This window comes from Scomber scombrus, chromosome 17 (assembly GCF_963691925.1).
Source record: "Scomber scombrus chromosome 17, fScoSco1.1, whole genome shotgun sequence".
In the NCBI taxonomy this organism is placed as follows: domain Eukaryota; kingdom Metazoa; phylum Chordata; class Actinopteri; order Scombriformes; family Scombridae; genus Scomber; species Scomber scombrus.
The window spans coordinates 14,926,290-14,949,643 of record NC_084986.1 but is presented as its reverse complement, the minus strand read 5'-3'; the positions used below and the strand labels follow the sequence as shown (position 1 = coordinate 14,949,643).

Sequence of the window (23,354 nt, the reverse complement as noted above, 5' to 3'; positions counted from 1 at the left end):
AGTCCACATGAATTATAACCTCGCTATCAATTCACTGAATTAGTAGGGTTTTATTTGAAGAACCTTTGCATCAAAGTTTAAGCTAACAGTAGGTTAGCACATAGGGTTAACACTGTGATGTTAACTGAAAGAAACGTAAAGCGTAGTCAAGGAATACAGCAGTTTTATGGTTGATGAATTTGAAAATGAAGCATAGCTTCATGGTGTTTTTGGTTTTTCAGTGTTAATTATGGCTGTTAGTAATAAATTACTGGTTTTAAAGTTCGACAACATGAAGGAACTCAAATAACGGATCCTCAGCGGCGGGAAAAAGGTTAAAAGCAGTTTCATGGTTATTATGTCAAAGTCTTCATTATCTTCACACCTCACAGCCAAAAGAAACATGGTAGCCAAGTATGAATGTGAGGTTGTCTTTGTATTGATTGAAACAGATCTAAAGAAACAAAATACATAGCAGCCCTCATTAGTATTACATTTTGGTTTAAGGTTAACTGGAGAGTTATCAAGTTTAATTTCTGATAAATTAAGCCTAGCTTGGTCCTGGTTTTTTTTACATACAAAATAAAATGAAATGATCGAGATGAAGTTTAATACAAGTTTGACTAAAACTATGTTAAAAAGATATTAAAAGACAAAAGAAGATAAGAAAATAAAACTTATAGAATGATAATAAATTAAAGTAGAAAAAAAATGTAAACCATCAAAACAAATACAATAAAATAGAATAAAAAGAGTTTAAACAATTATCAATCAAAAGCCAAAAAGATGGGAAACAGTTTGGAACACACCACAATTGCTCTTACTTTACTTTAAATTTAGATAACATGGAGGAACTTGGAATAAGATGAAGATCCTCATCGGCGGGAGCAACGTTGTCTCATCTGTAGTCAAAACACTTTGGAGATACGACTGATGATCATTTATAAATTAAGTCTCTCCGTTCATATTTCAGGCTCAATGCTGTATTTCTGTAATTTTGTTTTTTTTTATCTGTTCTGTTCACACATCTATTGCACGTGTGTCTGTCCTGACACAGATCCTTCCTCTGTTTTTCTTCTTGAGGTTTAGGGAGTTTTTCTTGATTCAAATCCAGGGGCTAATTGTTAAGCCCCCTGAGGCAGATTTGTGATATTTGTAGCATTAAGGAAAAAAAAAAACAAATCTACTCACTGTCTCACAAAAAACACAAAGAAGAACCAGATGTGGCCATTGAAGTCAAATGATTTTCAGTATCCATTAACATCTGCCAAGTTATCTTAAGTCTCCCTCTGTTTATTTAGAGTGTAAATTAATTAATGTGCAGCATTTATCAGGTTATTTAATCATAATGTTATTTACTTAAGATCCACTATTAGTCGCTGTTTTTCAATATGTTCAGAAATCTGAGCATCTGATCAGTATGAACTAGCCTGAAGTCATAAATGTCCTGTTTTCCTCCAGCGTGAGTGTATCTCAGTGCACGTGGGCCAGGCTGGTGTCCAGATTGGCAATGCCTGCTGGGAGCTTTACTGCTTGGAGCATGGGATCCAGCCTGACGGACAGATGCCTAGCGACAAGACCATTGGAGGAGGAGACGATTCCTTCAGCACCTTCTTCAGTGAGACTGGAGCTGGAAAGCACGTCCCCAGAGCTGTTTTTGTGGACCTGGAGCCCACTGTCATCGGTAAACTCCTGATTAAATACCACAGTTACTGTTTGATTTCAGTAAGTCAAAACCACTGAATAATTTCAGAATGAACCTTTCTTTTCAGATGAGGTGCGGACTGGTACCTACCGCCAGCTCTTTCACCCTGAGCAGTTGATAACTGGTAAGGAGGATGCTGCCAACAACTACGCCCGTGGTCACTACACCATCGGCAAAGAGATCATTGACCTGGTGCTGGACAGGATCCGCAAGCTGGTGGGTAAATTCAGAGCAGACGGGGGTCACAGAAATCCTGGGACAACAATTAATTACCAAGAAGTGATGTATCAAGAAAGTGACAGCTGTATATGATTTATATAAGCTCACACTCATACAATCACATTATGCAGTTCACCTTTGCACCACCAGAGGGCACACAATTATCTATAAATGCTAAGATTTTTTTTTTTTTTTCAAATGATGTGAGCATCATAAATCCCTTTTTCCTCTACCTAACTTTTATCCCTGAGCTGCAAACAGAACTATCAAGCTAGCAGAATGTTGTTCATTACTTGAAGGCCTTGTCTTTGATAGAGTATAACATTATAGACAACGATGAACAGGAAGTTTAATGTTACCAAACAACAGCAAAGCTTCATTTTGTATTTTGGCCAGCTCACAGAATAAGTGCCTACTTTACACGGCTGCTAAAATCTGCCAGCAACATTTGTCTTTTCAAATATAAAAGACAAGCCTGATAATGTTATTTTAAGTTAGAATAAGATCTGGCCACACCAAACGCCATGTTCATGTTCACACTCATAGTCATGAATACATCGATCTAAGAGTAATGCCGCATTTTTATTTGATTGTGGTTTGGGTCAGGTCAAATAAAATTGTATTTCTATGTTTTAATTACTGATAAATCGATTGGTCCCTGCTCTATTTTACACTCCAGGTTTCAGTCATCTAAATTATATCACTGTGTTTCTAATGTGGATCAATGTCTGCTCCTCTGTCCTCAGGCTGACCAGTGTACCGGCCTTCAGGGCTTCCTGGTCTTCCACAGCTTCGGAGGTGGTACCGGCTCTGGTTTCACCTCCCTGCTGATGGAGCGTCTCTCTGTCGACTACGGCAAGAAGTCGAAGCTGGAGTACGCCATCTACCCCGCCCCTCAGGTGTCCACTGCTGTGGTGGAGCCCTACAACTCCATCCTAACCACCCACACCACCTTAGAGCACTCTGACTGTGCCTTCATGGTGGATAACGAGGCCATCTACGATATCTGTCGTAGGAACCTGGATATCGAGCGACCCACCTACACCAACCTGAACAGGCTCATGAGTCAGATCGTGTCCTCCATCACTGCCTCCCTTCGTTTCGACGGCGCTCTTAACGTTGATCTTGCGGAGTTCCAGACCAACCTGGTGCCATATCCCCGTATCCACTTCCCTCTGGCCACCTACGCTCCCGTCATCTCCGCGGAGAAGGCGTACCACGAGCAGTTAACGGTAGCAGAGATCACCAACGCCTGCTTCGAGCCGTCTAACCAGATGGTGAAATGTGATCCTCGCCACGGCAAATATATGGCATGCTGCCTCTTGTACCGTGGTGATGTGGTGCCCAAAGATGTCAACGCTGCCATTGCCACCATTAAGACCAAGCGCACCATTCAGTTTGTAGACTGGTGCCCTACTGGTTTCAAGGTGGGTATCAACTACCAGGCGCCCACTGTAGTCCCCGGTGGAGACCTGGCAAAAGTCCAGAGGGCCGTGTGCATGCTGAGCAACACCACCGCCATCGCAGAGGCGTGGGCTCGACTCGACCACAAGTTTGACCTGATGTACGCCAAACGCGCCTTCGTTCACTGGTATGTGGGTGAGGGGATGGAAGAGGGGGAGTTCTCCGAGGCTAGAGAGGACATGGCGGCTCTGGAAAAGGATTATGAGGAGGTGGGAATGGACTCTGTTGAGGGTGAGGGAGAGGAGGAGGGTGAAGAGTTTTAAGAAAAAATAGAAGCACTGCCTGAACAGAAATTTGTCTATTTTAGTGTGTTCATAAGTTTGTTCAGAAGAAGTTAAAACATCAAACTGTGAAGGTTCAGAGGGTTGTATTTTGAAATAAAACTCATGTTACGTGAAGCTTAGTGTCTGTTTATTTATCTGTATGAGGGAGGTGGAAATCGTTTCCATTAGTCCTTCAAATTCTTCAAAACATTCATGTTTTACAGCGTTAACATTTACTTATATTGAAAAGCCAAATTGATTGTGTACTTAAACTACGGCTGCACTCAGCAGATCTCCATGTATATATGGTGGATATAAAGTAGTTACATAGATGTCATAAACTGAATGCTTATACCTGTATAGTCACTATATGGAGATATTGTAAATCTATTTATAAACAGTTGCTTTTGTTGACCCCAGACTCAGGATATAAAGAATATATTCCACATTAACTCATTATGGAATTTTTTTTTTGTATACCAGACTAAACTGACCTGGCTGTAACAAACCTTTGAAGAAATAATGATAATGATAATAATACATTCATTTTATAGAGCGCTAATAATACTCAAAGACGCTTTACAGAATCAAAGACAAATTAAAACAAAATCATACAGAATAAATGAAAACAATCAATGAAATGAATGTAGAGAAGAGAAAACAAAACTAAAAATAAAAAAAACAACTACAGTAAAAGCAGATTTAAAAAAAGGTGGGTCTTGAGAAATTTGGGGGAGTGAGTAACAGACAGTGGGGACAACAATTGAGAAGGCTCTGTCGTCGTCCCCCCGCGGAGAGGGGTGAAAAGGAGGCATATGGCACACATTAGTAGGTAGCCTGTGATTCTGTTTTGATTACTTGTAATTTTTATACAGAATTATATGTTAATTTAGCTACTATAATTCCATACTATATAATTTGTGTACATTTTCTTATAATCTGTGCTTGGTGATTAGAATATAATGCATTTTATAACACTACAAGAACATAAAGATTAATATAAACCATCCCAACTCTAATAAATACAATTTGAAAGCATTGCCATGTAAGTTTTGGTCGCATGAACTTTAAATTTAACGCTGGTATTTCACAGATTTGGGTGAGGGGGATAGTTTAGGACGCTCATATAGCGCTGGATTCATGGCTGGATTAACAAAGGACGGCGCATGCGCATCAAGTGTAGTTGAAGCTCGATGACATCACGAGCAGATCGGACCAACCAGTCTGTTGAATCATCTCTGCCGACTGGACCGTGGGTTTCTTTTTGTTGCTGGTACTTTTTCTTTGCCTACCTGGTGAACTTGTGGACATCCTTAACAAGAATAATGTCCAACGTGACGAGGTAAGAGCCATTGTGGTTTGTTTGGATAAAACTGTAACGCGTTATTAGCCACACAGGGCCGTTTAGTTGCGGTGTTGGTGGTGACCTCCGTACCGGTGTGGCCGGGTCAATACAATAGCCATCATTAACGGAGGCAACCGAGTTTACCGAAGCTGTTTTCGGGTCTTTTGTTGAATTCACTAAGGTTTTAACCTCAGTGACTAAAACCTGGTGCAGGCAGGAGTCACCAGACAGGAGTCGGGTGACATTTGCATCTATTTTGCAAAGTGTTTGTCAGTCGGGAATCTGACCTGTCCACACACCCAGCTGCACTTTCCAATGCCTCCATACTAGCTAAAGCCATACTGATGCAAACCAGAAACGATCACGTTAAAAAGCCATTATGTTCATTAATCTACATGTGAAAGGTGTGTAAGCTCTTTGATAGTTATGTAAAGCAGCAGCAGGTCTTATCTACTGTATGTGTTGTATCTAGCAGATTCAGTATGATATAATGTTGGGATGGGAATCATGGGACGCAGATAAAGCTCATAAGAATCTGTATAGTAATGAATTGCTTATTTTAGAACTTGCAGTATAGTCTGACTATATTTTGTGGTTACCTATATTAACTTTTAAGAGTTAAAACATAATAATCTTTTTTTAGAGCCCTTAAATGTAGTTATTAAAGAACTGGGACAAAGCTATGTACTGAGCAGGACATTTTATGGTTGAAAAATGAACTTGACACTGGTCTGGAGTGGACAGATTATGTTCAATTACTTGCAGAACAGTTGACCTGGCTGATTTATAAAGTAAAACATTTGGCCATGCTACTTGATTGCCTTTTAAGTTTTTGTGTAGATTGAGTTGTAATTTTAGCTGCAAAGTATGCTAGGATAATAACACATTTGCACCTAAAGCAAGTGTTTTAGTTGTACTCATATGAGTATCTCTTTACATGCTCCAGCACCATACAATTTTTAAATGGCTTGGCCGTTGTAAAGAGACCTAAAGTCGCCTACAGAGGTTTCAGACATAAGATACTTCACCTGTTCTGAGTTAATATTCACTTGTTTCCCCCTGCTGAGAAGTGGCATGAGTCACGTCTTCAAGCCATGAAGTTACAGGTCAGTCAGAGAGCACAACACAAATTATCTCATCATTCTGGTTGTAGGCTTACACCCAGTCAGGCGGTTATCAGAAAAGGCTTGCATTCCCGAGAATTAAAATGCTCTAAATCATTGAGGGGGCCTGTATGTGCTTGTAATGGGCCGCTGCCTTGTGAGAGGGCTTACTGTTGGGTGATCTGTTGACGTGTTTTCACTGTAAACATGGGAGAAGCCTTACGTGATGTACCATGCTGTTATTTTGTCCACAGTGTTAATGCTCAGACAGGGAGTTGGCTGCTTACAGAACACCCGTCGACAGGCCCTGACATATGAATTACGTGTCCTGTTTTTTTCTGAATAGGTGCACATTGAAGATGATTAGTCAGCTGGAACTGCTCAAAGTGGTTCAAAGTGGTTCAAAGTGGTTTGTGCTGCAAGCCTTTCCATTAGCACCCAGCTGAGATATATGCAGGCTGCAATCAGGCACTGATTTATCACTGATATATTGGTATTAGTGAGTATGTTGTTGTTTATATACAGTAGTTTGATTGACTTATAACTCAGTTTATGCTGTTAATACTGTCATTGAGTTCTGTGGTCTCATGTTTAGACTGGCTGTCCCACAGTGCCTGCATGTAAACACTGTGCATTAAGTTCTCAGCGGTGAACCTTTAGAGCAGCCTGCCATTGGAAAAGACTGTGTTTACCTGTCTGTTAGCCTGAGTCATAATCATGTACGCCTCCCTGCCTGATGAGTAAACACTACAGCTGTTGCGTGTGACTCTACAATCCACAACAAATGAACAATGGCCTGTTGCTAGTCACTTTTGGCAATCATAAGCACAGCAAGTGACACACTCTGGCGTCGCTTCCTCTGCACAACCACAGCCTTCGGTGACAGCTACTACAGACATGTTTTTGTTGGCACTGGTCAATTGTTGATATTTCGCATCATCTCCCCTGTTGTCACCCTGCTGTCGGAAAACGGATTCTGATGAAAACTGTCCCTGGTGATACTGGCTGTGGCATTGTTACTCAGTTTCGGTGTGTTTTGGTGGATAAGTGGAGCACTCAAAAGTCAGTTGTACCCGTTGGGATATTAGATGCTTTGTCCTTGCTTTTGGCAGCCATTCTCAACTATTTTTTAATGACATTTTGGGCGTTTTAGCTTTTATTGATAGTAGTTCTAATAGAGAGTGAAAGGAGACGAGAGATGATGACATCCAACAAAAGTCCCCAGCTGGCTTCAAGCTGGGGACATGCAACATCACGTGGTGCGTCTAGTCCACCAGAACAACAGCCATTCTCAATTCTTGCATTATGGGCTTTAATGAACCCTCCCCCCCAAAGAAACCCAGAATAAAATAAAATTTAACTAGCCACATGGCAAAAGACAACTAGGCTTCTACAGCTCTGAGAGCTTCAGCAAGTATTTCATGATGGATAAGATTGTAGATAAGCAATCTCTATGAAAAGATATCAGAAAGTGGCAAAGGGTTCCTTTCATGTGTCAACATCAAAGGTAGCAGTCCATAAATGGTGGCGGTAAATCGTACCTACCCCTCTGTCTGTCAGCATGCACAAGCGCTTCTGAAGCACTCCTGGGTTACTGGGTTAATGAACTGAGTGTTAAGTTTCACAGGACTGGCAATACAGAAGTATGGGGACCAGCCTCAGTGGTTGGCTCACATTAAGGACAACACAGTGAAAGAGTAAATGACAACAGAGGAGGGGGGAGGTACACTCTAATTATTTTTTTCAATGCAGGATGTCATTAAGGAGCGGCAGTAACACAGCTGAGCCCCTGAGACCACCATATGTCAGCACGGTGGTCTATAGATGTTGTGGTGGCATTAATGTACAGAGGCAGGTGTTGAAGCACAGCTCTGTGATGATTGACATCCCTGTGTAAGATCTCAAGTGTTATAGCAAGGATGCAACTACTATAAATAATGTCCTGTGGATAACTGTAACAATTTGAAACACGTTTAATATAATATAATGTGTGTAATTGGTTTAGTTTAGGAGTAGTGGATGCATGCTTACTAGAAGTATGTATGTATGAATTGGCACTGTCAGTCAAACATGCTTATAGTATGAGAGGGCTGAACATCTTGTTTGTCTGCATACCAGAAGACTGTGTTTAAATTGTCACCCACGCTGTATGTGTTGCATCTTAATTCCCTTACTCTTCCTCCTTCACAGTTGAGTTGGGTGATATAATACAGAGACATCTATGATTGTTTGTTATCCATAAACAGTTTCGCAATATATTTTACAGAAAAATTACGATATTAATATTTTGATGTAATTACACGTGCAGTGATAGAGGATTTTATCACCACCCCTACATTTTCATTTTTGGGTAATTATTCTCTTGAAAAATTATTTAGCTTACAAAATGTCAGAAAACAGTTGAGTGATTGAACAAGCTGACAGTTTTGTCTGATAACAAGAAAAGAAAACAATTTTTAAAAAAGCCTCATAATTCATTCCAGAGAATGTTTGGCCTTGTTGCTTGAGAAATGACTTGAAGTAGGAATTGATTATCAAAGGAGTTGCTGATTGTGTTTCTTTGAATTGGCTATTTTTTTAACCTCTACATGACGCACAGTAGTAAAGTACAAGAGTAGACGGAGCTCTGTGTTTTTATTCTTTGCTTTAACTACATATAAAAATGTGATGGAGTCATTTGCAGCATCGGATGAATCAGAGTCAGATCTGCCATTTTCAGTGGTATTAATCCAGTGTCGTTTGCATTGAATACGTGTCAGTATCGTATCTTCTGGGGTCTTCATCATAGATGGAGCTCTCACTGTATGATGTGTGTCGGATCCTGTGGGATAAACTGCGGACCTGCAGCGCTCTGCTGGCCCGCCTCAACAATAGGGCTGTATGACTGTTTGAATGTGCCATTCTTTGAGCGGTGTGCTTCACTTGGGCCAGACAATGGATTCATTTAGCATCCCTTCTCTGCCGGGTCTGGTCCGTCACCATGGCACCCCTGCCATGCCACACCCTGCCCCCAGTCTGGCCCGGCTTTACACTTGTCCCCGCTGTTGGGACAGCTGGGGTTAGGCAGCCATTGTTTGCCACACCCAAGACCCAACCTCACATTTTGAAGATTATTGATTTGAAGACAAGATGGGAAACCTCAGATTGTTGCAGTTTTTGCTTCTGAGGAATGATTAAATAAACCAAAAGCTCCTCATCTCCTAAGCTTGAGCTTGATTTATTTTTGATAAACATAAACAAAAACAGAAAAGAGCCTTTATCATCGATGGGTTTCCTGCAGTGTTTTATAGCAGAGGCTGGCCACCCTCCCTGGAAAAAAAGATAATCTCCTCTTAACATAAAAAAAAATGTGATGTAGTTTTTGGATGGATATTGAGAAAGTAATGATTGTATAGCCTGAATCCCCGCTGACTGAATCTCTACTCTAAACTGTCAGGAATGGTTTTAAGCCTCTGTGAATCAGTTGGTACTATATTTACAAAATGCTACATAACCATGTGGCGATGTAACTAAACTGATCACGAGACACAGTTGAGGGAAACTCTGGATCGTAGGTCTTGATGAGGTTATCTTTCTTTTGAAATGTTGTATCTTGTATCTAAAAACATGACAACAGATGTCACGTTGCATAAAACACATACAACCTTTTGTAGAGCTGAAATTATTAGTTGATTAATTGATTATTTGATTGACAGAAAATCGCTTACTACTTTGATAATTAATCAGTTTTAGTCTTTTTTTTAAACTACAGTCTTCTGTCAATTTCTCTTTTTAGGATCTCAAATGAATTTAATACAAATGAATATTTCCTGGTCTTCACCGACTGTTCACTGATAGTAAATTTATCTTTCGGCTGTTACATAACAAAACATATGATTTCATCTCTCTGGATTTTTTTGAGGAACATTTTCCACAATTTTCTGACATTTTATAGTTTGAACTAATCAATTAATTGAAAACAATAATCGTGGCACTGACAGTTAGTTGCAGCCCAATTACATTGCATAATATCATTTTACAGCCTTGTTATTTTTTAAATAACTGGTAGCATCTTTTTTATTATCAGCAATTTAATCCACTTTTTAAATATAGCAGAAAACAGATTTTTTTTATATATATGTATATATATAGTTAAAGGTCTTGTTTCTCTACCAGTACCTTTTCAGTTAAAACACAAAGCATTCACTAATCCCCGATGTTGGCAGATGGGTTTCAGTACCTAGCCAGTTATTGCACACTGCTGCTCGTCCCCTCCCAAGACCGCTGACTCTTGACCCCCGTGATTGTTCGGAGGTGAAAGGGCATAGCACCCTGTTTCCAGCTCAGCCACTCATTGGTGGCAGATTTTTAATTAATAGCCTTTAAGCTGAGAGCTCTCAGACTTTCTGGTGAGTAATGGATCCTTCATGGCAAGTCATTCACCGTTTCCCCACTTTTAATTAGCAATAAAGAAAGCAGAGCAGCCACTAGAAGATGTGAATACAGATACATTCAATATGTCCACTTTGTTTTCAGTAAACACATTTCCAGTTCAGCTATTCACCTGCAACTGAAACCAGACATTAGTATTAACTCAATAAAGCAACATAGCTAAATAACTCAATCAATAAAAAAAGTTATGTGCATTAAATGAAAATTAAATAGGAATGACTCAACCTTTGTTTGTAATGACAGTTTCAAGACGCTTCCTGTACGAGGAAACTAATCTCTTTCTGTGTCCCAATTGGCTCATTCTTCTTGGCAGACAGCCTTTAAATGTCGAAGAGTCCGGGAGGGGGGCCGCTGGTGAATCTTTATCTTCACTTCCTTCCCCAAGTTTTCTATCGGGTTCAAGTCGAGTGATTAACGGGCCCATTCCAACACCTTTGTCTTCTTTCTCTGGGACCAGTTGAGAGCCTCCTTTTGAAGTATGTTTTGGATCGTTGACCTGTAGGAGGGTCGACCCGCGTCTCATCCTCATTGTCCTGGTGGATGGCAACAGATTCTTCTCAAGAGTATCCCGCTACATGGCTCCATATATTTTCCCTTCAACAATACGGATTCTGCCAGTACCATAAAAGAGAAACAGCCCCACACCTCAATGCTTCCACCTCCGAACTTCACTGCAGGTTTTTTAGGGTTATACGCAGAGCCAATTTGCCTCCAAACATGGTGCGTAATGTTATTGCCAAAAATTTAAATTTGTATCTCATCTGACCACACCACATTCTTCTAGTAATCTACAGGCTATTCCAAAATGTTTTGTGGCAAACTTCTAACGAGCTTCAACATGTCTCCTCATCAGTAACGTCTTTTGGGTTGGTCGTGCTCGGAGACTGTGTAGGTGGAGTGCGCTGCCTATTGTTTTCTCTGTAACAGTTCTGATCTATATGGAGCTCTTTTCAAGTGGCTCTTAGATATCTCTGTACTCTTCTGACTAATTTTCTTACTGCCTGGTCAGCAATCTTACGAGTAGCTCCTGTGTGTCGCTGGATGATGCTTGAGTAATTCCTCTTCCATTTGCAGCATCAGTGGTGTTCATCGGAAGATTTAGGAGTTGAGAAATCAGTTGGTAAGCTGTGCCATTTTTATGTTACTCAACAATCTTGTTGCAAAGCTTTTGGGAGAGTTCTTTGCCTTTGAGATGTTTGTTGCGTGACAGCTTGGTAGCAAATGCTGCATTCACAGATGGCTAACCCTTTTTTAAGGAGTGGAAGTACTAACAGCCACATGCACGAACCCAGCTGACTCTAATCAGCACAGGTAAGAGGACTTATTAGTGGACTCACCTGCTGTGCTGCAGTGCTTCTTCTTACTGCGTGTTCAATACTTTTTTCATGTGTCATTCCAATTAAATGCACTTAACCTTTTTATTAATTACCTTCAGGTTGCTGTGATCTCACACCCAGATGAATGAGGCTATATTTTAAACTAAGAGCCTAATGTCACTGTCAAAATATTGATAGAAATAGAGTTTAATATAAACCCTATAAATCCTCACACGCTTGCAAAAATCGGCACATCACTGAAACTAGTATGTAATCATAAGGTGTGCTGAGCTTTTTTTCAAAGTCCAGCCGAGTCACTGATGTTCCCGCACAGACTTATCTCCTCATAGCAGCCTCCCTCATGAGAAACAAGCCTTGATCTGCAGTCTTATGGTTCTATAACGAGAACTGGGTGACCTATGAAATTATATTTTGGGCCAATCTGAACTTGTTGCAGCTGTACCATTGAGAGCAGGGTACAAGCTGTGCTACTTCTAATGCCTGCTGTGATTACAAAGAGTGTACAAACAGGTAAAAACTTTACAATCTAAATCATACGTCCACAATCTGTAAAAATGCAGCACGTAGTCTTAAAATAGATTTACAAGACAACATTTTATGCACCACAATTAACAGAATATTACTTTCAAATATGAGGTTATGATATATAATGCATTTGTATGTTGCCATTAGTCAGATATCACTCATCTATTCAGGGGCTTTTGGAGCTGAGATGCAAGCATATAATAACTCAAGCTTTCTAAATAATACAATTTTATCCCCTAGACAGAACAGTAAATGTATTCTATAACAAATGTTTTTTCTCAAGAAATATATAAGACCACTTTACACATAAAGTGACTCGTATTAATTGAATACAGATTATCAGAGAACAGAGCAGTGAGCTGTAAACTAAAGATAATGTTTATGCACAGCTTGAATTATTAAGTCCTTTAACTGCCTCAAGTTCAGTACAGTTATCAAAGCTCTATGACTATTCACAATCTAATAAACATTTCAGTTTTGGGAAATAGCCTTTCCTGGTTGAGCGCCTGTTATTTCTAGTACCATAATTGTCTCAGGCTGTTACAGTATGTCACATGACACAGGCTATATTTATACTCGTCCGGGTTGGTTTCTGATTAAAGTGAATCTTTTAATCGTTTATTTTTTTCCAGCTTGTAAAATCTTTAATTAATAGCCTTGATTTCTTTTTCTCTGCTCGACAGTGGTGTTTGCTTGTAGTTAACTAACTTACAAAGTGACTGATCTCCTGCCAGAATGAGAGTATTGAGGCAAACCTCAGATTATCATGACAATGAGCATCAAAATTAATCACTTGTGTGCCTCAGCCACAAGATGTGGAAAGAGTGTAGCCTCACTGTGACTTGAACAAAGGGAGAATGTGGGTCTTGTCCTGTTTAGTGTGTGTGTGTGTGTGTGTGTGTCGGGGGGGGTCCCATAATCGAGATGCTGGTTTAGGAGGATGGGAGGGGGCTTTTATGGGCCAAATGGGATTCATGTTTCAACCCTTGCACGCCTGCATGTCTTTGTCTAGGTCACATTATTAATGTTAATTCCCAAAGCGGAGACTCTGGAAATGAGAATTTTTGTATGAGTTTGCAGTTTTTTTGTGGGTCTATCTTGTTTTATTATTTATTTGATATTGTTGCAGGAGAGTTTCCAGCTTGTTGGATGCCATTGTTTTGTCTTATGGTGAATTTTGTGCAGTCATCAATTCAGGCTGCTACTTGTAGTTGTGGTTATAGAAGCTCAATCACTGAAAGCTGACACGTGTTCAGCATATCAAAGTAAACCTTATCACGCTCGCCACTACAGCTTTGTAACGTGGCCTGTTTTTAAAAGCATTTCACATATTTAATACTAAAGCTGAACATTTCTTCTACGCAGTGTCTTATCAGGGAAGATTTACAAAGACGATTCAGCTCAAAAGATTGAAAAGACATCCTAGCTGCAGACTTTGTCATCTGATTTCAAGTATAGAGCTTGTTTTGATGCTTGTGTGAGTTCCTGAAACTCCAAGTTAATAGCGTCTCATATCAAAGTTTTCTAATTTAAAGCCTATTGTGCCATTTTTCGAATGACAAGTTGATTCAGAGACCATATCTTGCAGAGACTATTTTGTTTCTTCGAACTAACACGTCAGATGCCAAAATGTCACAAACTGAAGCGTGTATAACGGGCCTTGAAACAGCAGACATATATCAGATAGAGCAGCAGACTGTGTCGGAGCACGGCATGCTTTATCCTGCTCTCAAAATGCCGCCCCGCCCTCCAGAAAGCGTGCTCAAGTACTGACAAGTTGTCGGGCAAGGACAGAGAAATATGTTAAAGCTATATCTCTTCTCTCTCTTTTTTTTAGAAAATTCTTGAATTAGCCTGCTTTATCAATAAAAGCTAAGAAAATGACCCTGTAATCCTCTCTGGTCTTGTGTTCACAATACCACTGAAGGATTTAGAGCTGAGTAGTGTTTAATTCTCAGGGCATGATCATGGATGGAGTTAACTTGCTTTGCAAAGCTTGATTTGAGATAATCCTTTACGTAATAACACCATGATTTATCTGTTTCTCTCTGTCATTTGGATACCTCGTAGACTGAAATGTCTTTGGTATTTCTACAGTGGTAATGTCATTTCCGTTAACTCAGTTGGCATCATTAGAGCTGCTAATGTCAGTCATGCACATTCTTGTTGAATTAGCGATAAAGGCGCCATGAAACGGAAGTTAGAGCGTATTATTTTCTGTGCTGTGACGTTTTGCTCAGTAAAACTGAATATTTTAGTGATAAACCGTTACAAGAGTTAAATCAAATCCTTGGCGTTTGATTGGACTGCAAAAAAGCGGGCGTTGCTTAGATGTGAGCACGATGTGAAGCTGCAGGGACAAACAGAGCTACTGCAGTCTGTTGGCTCAACACACACCCAAACCTGTTGTTAGATCAGGAGGATGAGGGAGAGATGAATAGATATGACCTCACTTTTTTACCCACTGATATTTAAACACACATTTCATATCATCTCGTATCTCTCTCCATGCTGCTCTGTTAGCTGCTAAAACCCATAAACAGTGATGTGTGGTTTTATGTGACCAGTGTGCTGAGCTGCTCCCCCAAAGTCACATTTGATTGGATGAACTTTTGGAAATGCCCCTGAGTGCAGACTGAGTCATCAAACATTTGAAACTGTTTTACAGGAAGAGAAAAGACAATATGGTGACACTTACTTGGCACATAGCAAGAGATAAATTAACATTAACACCTAGAGACAGGATTAAAACTGGTTTCTTTGTCTTTGTTAATCTGAACCACACTGAATAACGTTAATGAAAGCCTGAAGTAATGAGTATCAGCCTGGTTTCCTCATATTGACAAGCTGAACATGTTCCCTGTGTATCTGAAGTGCTGTCACCGCCAGCTCCAGGAGCAGAAGATATCCTGGTTTCCTCAGGCTGCTGTTGCTGTGACATGCAGGTTCCCACAGTATAACATATCTGTGTGACAACATGACTGTAAAGAAGCAGTCAAAACAGCCTCGCAGTCACACAAAACCAGCTGCGTCAACAGCTAAATGTTTCTCAGGCGTGATTGTGTTACAGCTTTTAGCGACAACCATTGTCCTCCATCTTTCTTTCTTGTCTCACTGTTACGTAACTTGTTATACTTTTACCACTGTTATGATTTAGAGGTGATCTAATGGAACGACTGGTTCATGTTTCAGTGCTCTGATTCCTAAAATAAATCGCTGTTTGGGGTTAGGGGTAGGGTCTTCTTTTCTTTAACGAGACTGTGATGATATTGCAACTGATCTTTACTAAATTACTCAACAAAAAAAGTCCAGATGCAGTTGTAACTCTCCCACATGTAGCACAGTTTCTCTGTTCAAGTTCACTGTTACCCTGAACAGTGCTGTTTGTCTCGCAGCAGTTTGCCTGAGATGCCACAAGACAGGAGCTGTCAGGTCAATCCTGTTAAACAACAGGTGTCCTTGTGAACCTAAACATCCTTTTCTGCCAGTCGTGTTTTGGTTTCTTTCTTTTTTTTTTAATTGTACAGCTGAACTTTTACTCTGGCGTTCTCAACTGATTTTAATAGCTTTTATATTTCATTTCCGCTTGTCTGGTCTCAGATTGTTTCCCTCCGCTGAGATTATGACACACTTTGAGATAAGCAGCTTGTGACTCGGTCATCCAGCCATGCAAGATGGCTGTGTTTTGTATGCCGGTTTGGTTTCACCTTAGACTCTGTGTCAGTCGGTCATGTGTCTGGCCGGCCGTAAGCCAGTGTGTCTGTGTTGGCAGTCAAAGATGGGTCCAGGACCTTAGACCTTTTCACATGGATTTAGTCGGGTGAACTAATTCTCTGAGCATCCGTTTATGACATTAGTTAATGGGCACACCGTGCTTTGAAACTCTCTTCACTCTCCGAGCAGACTGAATATTGATTGGATTATGTCGGATTAACGTTACTCTATTTGATTTGTTTGTTTGTTTTACATGCTAACTCTACTGTAATACTGACTGCATTACGCCGTCTATTCTTCCTTATCTCCCTGCTGGAAAACCTTAACCGCTGATTTCTTGGTGTAGTGAGCTTGGCCTACATCTGGAGGGATCAACAAGTTAAGCCACAGCCTTTTAACCCTCAAATTCTGTCAATCCGTTACAAGCACGTTCACTGCAGCTGCTGCCTTTCACTTCATGATATTTTTGCAGCCGTGCCTTCCACCTCTTCCGGGAAGATCTTTCATCCTCGCAGCTCTAAATTTTCTATGTTTTCATGTGACTGAAGAGGCCAGTTTACAATATGATATTCAAAAAAGATGACAGCATTAACAGTTTAGTGACTTAGTTTATGTTCTAACTGATTAAATATTTATTAATTTAAGTACATATTCACTTTAAATGTGGCACTAACAGCCTTATTTTAGTGAGATAACTGAGCAAAGACATTGCTAAAAAGGAAACATCCAAAACTGAGACTCAAAGGCCCACTTACTGACTTTTTCTACCTGTTTCTAACTCCCATCTATCGAGGAAGACCATGACATTGAGTTATGATTTTTTTTTTTGTCAAATAATGAATTTTCCCAGCTTTTACAAACATAACTGATTTCTTAATTTACCCTTTTTATTTTGCAGTTCAAACTTCAAGTGGATTTCCTTTTCAGGTTTATAGTTGCTTGGCTGCGTTTAAGACAGATTATGGGGTGCAGAAAGTTGTGTGTCTCTTCTGGGATGGACCTTTCTATCCCATAAGGGTAATTACAAGCTTTTCAGAGGGTGGGTAGAGGCCAGTAGGACCCTTTTCATCCAGGCATTCAATTTGTGATCGTTACGTTCTCCTACAAGGGAAGGGCTGCACGGGTGGAATTTATAGATATAGCCCCACCCTAAATGAAACATATGTACGGTGTGGCCCTGTAGCCTTCCACCACATGATACGAGCCATAATATAACGTTCCCCCTTTCACACATTCCTTTGCAGCTGTCTGAGCCACTATTTTTTTTCATGATTCAGCCGGGAATATGGTTGTTTTTAGTGTGCAGCACAACTTTCTGTCTATTTTCACAAATGCATTTTGAGATGAGATGCTTTGTGAGATGCTTTTCTTAACTCCAGGCCGCTCTGGATCAACTTATTTTCCATCCATTTGTATCACTTTCTGCGTGTACGGCTTTTGACCCCGTGTGTCTCACTGCGAACGATAAACACGTCACCAAAGTCCTTTCATTCACTATATAACCAGAGAAACTCGGTCAACATGCTTGTAATCACAGCTGAACTTTTCAGGGTCATCTACAATCTGCAGCCAATCAGATTTGCACGCTTCCTAGTTTTCCTGTTGATGTAAATTCAGCAGATTTCAGCTTTTAACTTTCTAAATACTGTTATGCCCCTCCAGTGCCATCAGGCAGCTTGTTAGGTCAACACATGACAAAAAATATTCATAAGCCAACATCAAAGCAATGGGGGAAAAAAAATTATTTCCTCTTCAAAACCAGAGAGAAATGGGTAAAGTTGAGTTTTGGCCTCCCTTGCATACTTAATAATTAACAGAAAAGTTCAGGAAAGAGAGAAAAGGTTCACACATAGTTTTCGCTAGTGTTCAGCCTCTGTTAGCGGTTTAGTAGAGGATGGTTTACAGTTTAGCCACTTCTTACCTTTAAATTTGAAGGTGCAAAGCCTCAGTGCCTGGAATAAAGAGGTCACTTTGTTATAGTATGCCACTAAAACTTGGTCCTAATGAAAAAACAATCCTAGTTGACTCAATCAAGACTGTCTATGAAAAGTGTCACCATCCCCACCATCCCGTACATTTCCTGTCCTGTGTACCTAGTGCCCCCGAGGTCACGGCACCATCAGTCCTGGCTCTTATTGACACGGATGATCCCAGCAGAACAGGAGCCCTCCATGGGAAAGGGACCTGTCTGTTATTCCAGCTGCATGACATTCTTTTCAGAGGCAGCTACACAGGACTGTACAGCTTCCAGTTGTTATCCATTCATGACTGCACCGGCGCGGCTCGTCACTGACGTCTGTAACACCAGTTCTGGAGAGATAAACTGTTTCACATGAGCCCAGTTTCTCTTGAATCAACAAGAGCTTCAAATATGGAAATACGGAATCTGAGATATCAGCTAGCCATAACACGTGACTTGGAATCGGTCCAGAAATGTTAATGCTGCAGGCAACTTTACACGGTGGCATCTCTGAATGGCTGAAAGAAGCAGCTGTTGAATGACTGAACTTTTAATAACCCCCCCAAAAAATCATGTAAAGTGACGTTACTGAACTCCAAACAGCACAGAGCTACTCATGTTAAGGAAACGGGGTGGTTTGTGATGATTGATGACAAAGCGGTGAGGAGAGGCAACATATCCAATGCTCTGAGTGCTCACTCACAGATGTTAAGGAAAAAGTTTATATTTTAGGTTTGATTTGTGAATTCCTTTTGGCAGAGAAATGTCCGAGATCAGATTTTTCCTGGGCGAGTAGATGTACTTTATCATTTACAGCCTCAGTAAGACGCCATATGATACTCTTCACTGTCGCTGCTTCACTCTGTAATGAAGCAGATCGCACAAAACAGAGTTATATAACAACATTTGCAACAAAAGCTCTATGTCTAAATGAGTAAAACCCCATCAGTAACGCTTGACTCACCTCCGAAGACCAGGGGAAAAAAGTGAGTGACAGGTGACACTTACCTCGTCAACACCTGTGCTGAAACCTGCAGGACCTGAATCATGCAGACGACTTCTGTTCTCTTTTGACACCACGTCTGATTCTGTCACCTCGTATGAACAGGGATGCAGAGGTGAGTCACCCTCCCTCAGCCACAGTCTGACATTTATTTGATTGTACAGCTGTTTCTTTTAAGTGTATCTACACCCTATTTTTACACAAAACCATATCCGTGCCTTGACTGATCTGACTAAAAAACCATCATCAGAAGTCAAAAATCTCATGATGCAAACACTTCTTTAGTATCCTGAGATGTTTCATTCATGTTTAAAGACTTTTCAAAACAATGCATTTAGGCAGATGGGATCAAATCTGCCATTTTTGCCAAGAGGAGAAGTCTCTTGATGTCAAAATGAATCCCAGTTTGAGCTGTAGTGGCATAATAGAGTTTTCTAACAGACAATAAACTTACGTGACTCCACTTAAAACACATGAATAGAGAACCTGACCTGAGTTATTATATTACTGGCTCTCTCATGTGAAATATTACAGTAAAGGTCAAATTACTGCTATTACTACACTATTGTGTGTGTTTGCTTCAAGCGAGATACTGATATGATGAGCATCCTGCATAGGAAACCAAATTCCTCTGTGTTTTTATTACTTCTGTGTTTGTTGAGTCAAAAAATATCACTATGTCAAAATGTAGGAATGTTTATGGACGCTGGATGTAGTGAGTAAGTAATTAACTGAGCTGCAGGAGTGATGTTTCTGCTGTAAATCATGAGGGAGTGTCTGGGATTGTTTAAAATCCTTTGGATATTTTGTAAGTTGTTTGGATGAATCCTGCACAGTTGGTTGTGTTGAAGGTGTTTTATCGCTTCGCTGGAAGAGATTAAGATAGATGGTAGGGTGTAGTTAAAATCTATTCTTTCTCACTTTCTCACTCTCCGTCTGCCTCCCCACAGCCACATTGACACCACACACGTTTGACACCTTTAGCTTTGTTTTCCTCCTGCAGCTCTCCAAACAAGCCTTCTCCAAACAAACCCTAAACAAGTTGTCCAAGGGCAGAGGGGGAGGGAGTGATGATGGGAGTGAGGGTGGGGGTGAGCTGGGCGGCGGCCACGGCTCGGCTGCATCCTATTAGGACTGGGAGTGTTGAAAAGGGGTGTGGCCTGGAGCCAGTAACATCTGTGCTTGTCCCCTCTGCCCCCACGGCATTCTGCATAGAAAGACAGAGGCCAGGCAGGGAGTGGATAACACCGAGCGCAAGTTCTCGCCGGCCAGCTGTCTGTTTGCAAGATCTCAAAACAGCAGCTCATGCTGTATGGCGAGTTTATTCCTTGTTTGCTCGCCTTGCCATCACAGGCAAACAGCCTCCATCTGACTGCTGCCTCTGCTGTGATTTTCCTCTTAGCTGGTTTTGACAGCCTCTTGGATTCAAGGTGCTTATTAGCCGCTGCAAACTGGATTACACACCTTGCGCAGGAAAAAAAGCATCATTGTTGTTGTTTTTGTGTTTTGTTATTTCTGACGACAGTGCAAAAATCTGGATACTGCAGTGAGTTGAGGATATAAAGGGAATGCACAGAGCAGAACAGAGGCGTGCTCTCTCCTGGATCGGGTAAGAATGAATCTCACTATTCTACCCTGTAATCAAATGAGCACAAGGGAAAGACTGAAGCCGGCTATCTGCTGATTGGAATGTGTGTGTTTGTGTGTGTGGGCTGCATGTGACCGGCAGATAGTCGGAGGCTATCTGTCTGTGTTGTGTCTCTATGTGTCTCTGTGTGTGTGCATGTGAGGGGAGTTGGGTGCTGCTGGTTTCCTTCATCACCCCCCCCCCCCAGAATACAGACTGGATTCCTCTCACCACAGCGTAGGTGATTGTGTCATGTCTGTCTAATTAGGAGGTGTCGGTGCGGAAAAAACGATGTTGCCGTAGTAACCGGGGGAGGGGAGGAGGTGGAGGATGACAAGGGTGCTCCGACCGGGCCCCGGGGCTGATTTGACGGTGAGAGAGTTGTCCTCTGTATGTGGGGAATGCCCCATAATGACAAGGCGGGCGTGTAGATAGGAGTGAGGTGGTGGTAGAAATATGTGTTCACACAGGCTGCTACCTCCCACCAGCTCCTTTCTGTGGTTTTGGCAAATGCAGCCCCGTTATCAGTGTCAAGTGAGTGAGAGAGAGAGAGAGGATGGCATACTTTTTTCCATGATGAGGGCGGAGTGCAAATAATCAGGTCAATGAAAAGGAAAGTCACCTTGAGCAGAGAGGGGTATCCTTACTGATTTCCTGCCACTGCCCATCCTTCTTGGTTTCCACTCTCGCTCCCTCTCATCACCCCTCCACAACCCGCGTATATTCCACATCGCATGTAAATACAATGCAGGCTGTCATACTACAAAGGAATAAAAGCTGGTCTGTGTAATTTATCTGGATTTCATGGTACTGCTGAGTGACTGCAATCTAGATTGCAGCCTGTAATCCTTAATGGTTTTGTTTTTTGTTTTTTGTCCGCTGAATTAGAGAGACAATCCTATTTTCTTCCCTATAAACATCCAGAGCAGATTAAAAAGAAGGATAACGTGCGGTGGAAAGGGGCTTACATTAAATCACCCACCCAGTTTGCACCAGTCACCCACTGCTCTGGTAGCCATAGCAACTGAGGAAGAGGTAGGGATTTTTTTTTTTAAAGACGGGCTGCAGCTCATGGTATCCTCTAGAAGAGATTACTAAGCTCTCCAGCGACCCATTATTGACTATCTGAGCATGTTTTACTGCTCCGAGATGCATTTGTGACTAATATTGCTCTGCGTCCAGCAGGAGTACGCATGATGATGTTTACTGTTCTTTCTGCCGCACAGAGGGACATCATGACGACGACTACCGGTGCTTTATGTCGTTCTTAGTCGCTGAAAGTCCACAGATCATGGTGTGTGTCTTTTATGGTTTTCTTCTACAATTCACAGTAGTTTTCTTTCCCAGTTTTCTGACATTCATCACTGACTGATGCTGATCTTCTAATAGTTGAATCTTTAATGTTGGTAGAAGCATTGATGTTACCTAGATATTACTGATTCTCTTCTGATAGTCAAGGGATGATCAATCTTGTAGTTTGATGGATTCATTCCCAGACCTTTTTTATCAATTGTACAAACACAGCTCTTTTAAGAATATTGTAAAAATGTTGCTGTTGTATTTTTATACAGTTTAAGTCACTTCTGTAAGTTTGCATTCATACCACTATGAGCTTGACCTTCCAAACATTTGTCTATTACTTTTATCTAATTGTTTCAACTTCTCTGCTTGCTGGCTAGCTAGTTTTTACGCACTCTTGGTTGCAACATGTGGTGTTCAGATGTAACAGCTTACTCAATGTGTAGATTTAAAAAAAAAAAAAAAAAAAAAAATTCTATTCCGCTACTTTGCAATCGTTACTCCTGGTAAGTGGAAAAGTTCATTGGCCTGGTCGGGAATTGCTGCTCCAATTGAGTCTTTTTTTTTACATATACAAACACTCTCAGTGGCACTATCTCTTTCCAAAGTGTGCTTTCCTGGTTAGAAAGTGATGGATGTTACTAATTAAGAGCCTTCTCTCATTATGAATTGATGTTTCCTCACTCTCCAGTCTTCATGACAGTAGGCAGCATTTTCCCACTTGCTCATTGACTGTGGTGTGGTTCAACAGATCCAAGACGACACACTACTTAAACATGTTGGGTACAAATCAGAATTGTCAGTTAATATAGCCGAGAAAACAACCTTATAATTTATAAGTCAAATTTGAACCTGCAAGACTAATAACAGACCATTAAAGTAGTTTTTTTCATATGTCAGTATCTACGCTATACGTTTAAACACTCCCCATTCTGTCCAGACTTTTCACAATTAGGAAGCAGCATGATGAAGGGCTGCGTTTGCCTTATGTGCTATTTTTAAACTAAACTGTTCTTTTTTTAGCTTTTTTTTTCTGGAGCACAGCCAATAAAACGAAACCAGATGACTAAGATGAAGCCCTGACAAGATTATTGTCGTGTGTTTGAGTGGTTTCCTTCTTTGCCCCGAGTCTAACCTCCACTTGAGGGGTTGACCTGCGGAAGAATGCTAACATGTTGAGGGTGGGGGGTTGGAGAGTCTGTCTGCAGAACGAGTTTGACAACTTTGCCTGTGGAAGGAGCAGCAGCCTTTTAACCTGCTTTTTAATCTCTGTCCTCCCTACATTTCAGCCGCACACTCCCCAATCCTAAATGCACATTTTTGCTCTTTGCCATTTTTCATCGATGTAAAAAGTTGAATTCCACAGGCTTATTTTTAAGG

The 23,354-nt window shown here is 40.9% G+C and overlaps 2 protein-coding genes across 4 annotated transcripts in view; both read left to right on the top strand.

Annotated features, from left to right (window-relative positions):
* Window positions 1-1,440: 1,440 nt before the first annotated feature.
* LOC133997167 (tubulin alpha-1B chain-like) lies at window positions 1,441-4,300 on the top strand. Of its 2 annotated transcripts, XM_062436704.1 has the most exons (4): window positions 1,543-1,663; window positions 1,752-1,900; window positions 2,650-3,598; window positions 4,281-4,300. In XM_062436704.1, the coding sequence occupies exons 1-4, from the start codon at window positions 1,543-1,545 to the stop codon at window positions 4,298-4,300; spliced, it is 1,239 nt and encodes a 412-aa protein (XP_062292688.1). The 2 variants fall into 2 exon arrangements, with proteins under 2 accessions (XP_062292689.1, XP_062292688.1); XM_062436705.1 differs by lacking the exon at window positions 4,281-4,300 and having other exon boundaries at window positions 1,441-1,663; window positions 2,650-3,630.
* Window positions 4,301-4,886: 586 nt separating this feature from the next.
* The window catches only part of LOC133997165 (disheveled-associated activator of morphogenesis 1-like), a 50,107-nt gene continuing 31,639 nt past the window's right edge, over window positions 4,887-23,354 (top strand). Inside the window, exons 1-2 of one of the 2 annotated variants that reach the window (XM_062436702.1) lie at window positions 20,292-20,478; window positions 20,574-20,657. The gene's annotated coding sequence lies outside the window, so the exon portion shown is untranslated. Of the gene's footprint in view, window positions 4,973-20,291; window positions 20,479-20,573; window positions 20,658-23,354 lie in introns of those variants that run through there. The other variant, XM_062436703.1, reaches the window with a different exon arrangement.